The following is a 5,003-nucleotide window of genomic DNA, read 5'->3' on the forward strand; positions in this document are numbered from 1 at the left end:
CTCTTCAGGTGAAGATTGGACTGACAAGTGTAATTTTTTTTTTACATGTTCTTGCCTGATATTTCTTTTAGTGCAACTTCAAATTCAGTTTGTGTGTGTGCGGTTTTTCTTTACAGCAGAACATTTTGGCATACAAGTTCAGATTTTTGTGGTACAAATTCTCACATTGCATTCTCAAGTTTTCACATTAAATTCACAAGTTCGTTCATTTTGGCACATATTTACCTTCATACAAATCTTCCGAGCTTCACCTGAACACACCGGAGAGTGACTGAAATCACGTGACAGCAGTCAGGTGATAGGAGTCATATGATAGGAGTGTTTTGCGCAGGCGCTTGTCAAAGTAACAGTCGAACCGAGCGCGGTGTAAGTGTTGGTGTGTTTAGGCTGAAACATGAGAGCCGGACTGAGTCTTTTCACGCTGACAGTCGCCCTGTTTTCTGACGCTCTTCATGGCTTGCCACGCGGCGACTTTCAGGTAATGTTTCACTTCACTCTCTGTGGTGTTTAATGCTTGCTGGGAAATCACAGCTCCTCAGGGGGGGTTTGGTGTTTGAGCCAGTATTGGGTCTGTTTTGCTTTGGAGCCTTCAGATAAAAAGCGTTTTATGTGATTTTTGAATGTTTGATCCATGATTAGAGTTATTTAAAATGTTACCTGCCTCTTGTTCTCAAAGGTCAATGAACATCCAATCACTCAGTTATTTGGTGTTGAACAGACCATCATCATGCAGCATTTTCTCCTAAACATCTGGTGCATCTTTCTCATCCTCACAGGCTAGAAAGCCCCCAGCTTCATCAGACCCCCCATTCACTGAGAAGTACTTCACTCAGACCTTGGATCACTTCAACTTTAACAGCATGGGCAACGGGACGTTCAGCCAGCGATTCCTGATCACGGGTACAGGCATCTTCCTGCTGTAATGGAATAAATTCAACAGTAAATGATTGACGTGGTTCTGCTCTTCTCTCCTCTAGACCAGTACTGGAAGAAAGGCTATGGCCCCATCTTCTTCTACACTGGAAATGAAGGTGACATCTGGGAGTTCGCCCTGAACTCTGGGTTCATCATGGAGCTGGCCGCTCAGCAGCAGGCGCTGGTCATTTTTGCTGAACATGTAAGGAAACCCGTCCCAGTCGGACGCACTGGTCAGATGATCTTCAGGCACTACAAGGAAAACTGCTTGGTTCACACATGTCAACTAAAACACCCTCATGGTGAGAGGGTGGAAGGTCAGCAGGTCTCTATAATGAATCTCAGATGGTGTCTCCGTCTAAAGCAGTTTTTTTTCTGCCTTAGTCTTATTAATATTATTTCTATAGCAACAATTCACAACACATGTCATATCAAGGCACTTTATAAATACAATTCAATCAGATCATAAAGTCAAACTGATCCAAATCGATTGCATTGACTCTAAGACAATCCCTCACACTAAGCGTGCTTTTAGCGACAGTGGAGAGAAAAAACTCCCTTTTTAAGAGGAAGAAACCTCCAGCAGAACCAAGCTCAGTGTGAGCGGCCATCTGCTGATGCCGACTGGGGTTCAAGGAGACAGAAGCAGAGATACAGAAAGAGGCAGAGATACGAACGACAACTGTCAACCAGCTCCACAGGCGGCTCCATTCAGGAAACACACAACCAGACAGACAAGCTCCGAGCCAGCTGCTTTGTCTTTAAGTGAGCTGCAGCTGGTGATAAACAAAAACCTGGATTTCTCTCCGCTCAGGGTCAGAGGATTTCAGCCTTCATATTCACCAGTTACAATCAGGTGAACTTGCTCAAACATCTGTTATAGGTCTGCAAAACCGCCCAGAATCAGGATACAGTGGATGGAGTGAGCTGAATATGACTTAATGTGTTGCTAACAGCCAGTGGGAAAAGGAGACAGGGAGAGCTTTCTGTTTCTTCCATGTTTCTTTAAAATATTTGGATCTAAAAAACATTTCAAAATGGCAAAGTGGATAATACCAGCTATCACTTCACTAATTAAAACCATGTAATGTTAAAAAAAAAACAAACAAGGGAACTAGAATATGTTTATAATAAAGTATTAATAAAATTAATATTGGTTAGAAAACCCAGAAACAACCTGAAAATCATCAATAATGTTCCCATTTCTAAAATAAAACACTGTCTACTAGACTATCCAAAGCAATTTTACTTTGGGGAAAAACTGAAGCCGTTTTAAACCGAATCCCTTCAAAGGAAAAGTGCGGTCAGCAAGGAATAAGCAATGGATCATTATCTATACCTAAAACTAATACGTTTGCGGTGATTTAATGAATTTGGTGTTAATCAGTAAAAAAATAAAAATAATTTTCATCACAATCACAGTGAGCAGCCATTTTTGCCCAAATATAGTAACACCTCCCTCCTGCCAGAGGTAAGCCTAGCGCCATTACACTGGATTCAAAATCAATGGGAACTACTAGACACATCTGCAATCAACAACAATTATTGAAGATTCTGAGATTTTGTTTACATATTTTTTGAAAACATTTTGGCATAATTGCTTCTCTAATTGGTTTACTCTGTCAGCTAAAGACATGTTTTAGAGTCTATACTTCAGTTAATGATTAATCAATTACTAAATGGGTTGACGATGATTTCAATAATCGATTATTTACGATTGTTTCAGCCCTAGTTGAACTGTCATCCTGTCCTCCCTCGACTCAAACATTCCCCGTTACACCTCCAGTGTTTCATCTTGCAGCTCTGTCTATATGAGATTTCCTTTCCTCTTTTCCTCCCCCATAGGCCTCAATGTCTCTAGAAGTCAGGTAGCGAGGGAACTAGAGAGTTGGAAATAAGGCACCAGGTCCAGAGGCCTGATGGTCTGTGCTAAGTAGCTATGCCGGGACTCTACAGCTTCTCCTCAACAGCCAGACCCAAATGACTGTTCCAGTGTTAAGGAAGATCACATGCAAAAGAAATAGAACCGTGCCCCTGACATCCCACATCATGAAAGTCCCTAGGTACGTGTAGATGCACATAAAACTCCAGCTAGCTCCAGTGGCATCTGGAGCTAGTTATTTTCTATGTAATGCATGTAGGATTAAGAACATATTTGGCGATCAGGGTGAAGCAGCGTGGCTGGTTCCAGCACAGTGAACACAGAGAGCAAAACAAAATTCAGCCGAGGCAAAAAAAAAAATCTGAACTTCTCAGTTGACTTGTGGTGTGTTAACTAAACACAGACTGGCCCCCAGTCTGCCTCGGCAGATGGCCACTCAAACCGCGTCTGGTTTATCCTGTTCAAAGGGAGTTTTTCCTCTCCACTGTCACTACAAGCATGCTTAGTGTGAGGGATTGCACTCGAGTCAATGAGTCGATGCAATCAACTGGTTTTCCTTAGATAGAAAACTTTGAATCAATTTGACTGGATGATCTGGTGGAATTGTAAAATGCCTTGAGATGACATGTTGTGAATTGGCGTTATATATGTTTTTTATATTATTCCGGTAAAATGAAATATGTAAAATTCCACATCTGCAGTAAAAGTGCCCAAATATTTTCCAGAAATGTCCTTCAATCTGTAGCTGATGGAATATGGTTTAACTAAGTGTGCATCTGCTCTTCTTTTTCAGAGGTACTATGGCAAATCTCTGCCATTTGGCAACGACTCCTTCAAGATCCCTCAGGTGAGCCTCCTCACCGTGGAGCAGGCCCTCGCTGACTATGCCCTGATGATCACCGAGCTGAAACAGCAGCTGGAGGCCTCAGACTGTCCTGTGATTGTGTTTGGTGGCAGGTAAGACCTGCAGTGGGGGTGCAAAGTGAAACCCTTATGGGCCCTCAGTGTCTGTTTGATTTAACTTAATGGCTAAAAAAGCCACTGTTCTGTCAGATTAGCATACCTACAGTCAATACCCGCTTATCCCTTTAGTTTTGTATGAAACATGGACTTTTAACTACCTCAACGGGCGTGTATGCCATTAGTCATGTGCAAAAAAATAATTTAATTACTTACCTTTTGGTATTCTGTGAAGCATATGGCGATCTGACCTTAAATATATATATATATTTGTACATGACTAAAGGGCTACACGCCCGTTGAAGTAGTTTAAAGTCTATTTTTTGTACAAAACTAAAGGGATAAATGCAAATCTGACATCTTGTGCATGCGTATTGATTATAGGTATGCTGGTCTGATGGGGTATGCTCATCTGACAGAACGGCGGTTTTCCAGGGGTCTCATTTATAAAGCCTGTGTAGACGAAGGTTAGAAAACATCTAAATATACCGTAATAACAATGTCACAAAATCACAACATATTACATGTTAAAGAAAGGTGAGCTGCTTTTCATGATTTCAACTTTTTTTTTTTTTTTTTTTTATTAAATGCAGCTTTTATCCAGTCTGGGGTTTTTGAGAAACAGCTTACCAGTGATAATTCAGCATAATCAAGAATTAACTATCTGCCTGAAGCTGCTATTAGGAACAATTGGATTCTATGAAATGATCCATGAAGCTGAGCTATCACAGTGATGAGCGCAATGCTGTCCTTGTTAACATGATCAGTTCACTTATGAAACTCATTAATAATACTTGCTTTTATTTCTGGTGGCTACCAAACATCTTTATCTGACTCTCTGCCTCATTCTTTCTGCCTCTGCTGAACGTTTCGCTCCCTTCTCTGCTGCTGCCATGGTAGAGATGCAGGAACATTTCTCACACTGCTTTTTTAAAAACACACTGACGTTGATGCAGCGCTTTGCATGGACCATTTTTGGTCGGATGTGGGCATGTGGGGGGGGCAGGACATGTGGTGCAGCCTTGGATGCACACTCTGAACTACAGCTGTGCTGTGATCTTTAGCTAACCTGACTCCGCCAGATGGATTTGCTCCGCATATCCATCTGGAAACCTTCTGTTGCAGTAATTTTGGGAAGGGGCGAAAATACTGGTTAGCTGATTGGCCAATGTTGGTGATAGACGGGCCAAATAAACCAATCAGATCAACGAAGCATATGACGTACTAACAGAGCGACGACGAAAAC

The 5,003-nt window shown here is 41.7% G+C and overlaps 1 protein-coding gene across 1 annotated transcript in view; it reads left to right on the top strand.

The window, feature by feature from the left end:
* The first annotated feature begins 319 nt into the window (after positions 1 to 319).
* The window catches only part of dpp7 (dipeptidyl-peptidase 7), a 10,887-nt gene continuing 6,203 nt past the window's right edge, over positions 320 to 5,003 (top strand). The window contains exons 1-5 of the mRNA XM_015379906.1: positions 320 to 478; positions 777 to 900; positions 978 to 1,117; positions 3,591 to 3,754; positions 4,142 to 4,214. Coding sequence (XP_015235392.1) covers positions 395 to 478; positions 777 to 900; positions 978 to 1,117; positions 3,591 to 3,754; positions 4,142 to 4,214 — 585 coding nt within the window. The 5' untranslated portion in view covers positions 320 to 394. The remainder of the gene's footprint in view (positions 479 to 776; positions 901 to 977; positions 1,118 to 3,590; positions 3,755 to 4,141; positions 4,215 to 5,003) is intronic.

This window comes from Cyprinodon variegatus, unplaced genomic scaffold (genome assembly GCF_000732505.1).
Source record: "Cyprinodon variegatus isolate N-32 unplaced genomic scaffold, C_variegatus-1.0 Scaffold203, whole genome shotgun sequence".
NCBI lineage: Eukaryota > Metazoa > Chordata > Actinopteri > Cyprinodontiformes > Cyprinodontidae > Cyprinodon > Cyprinodon variegatus.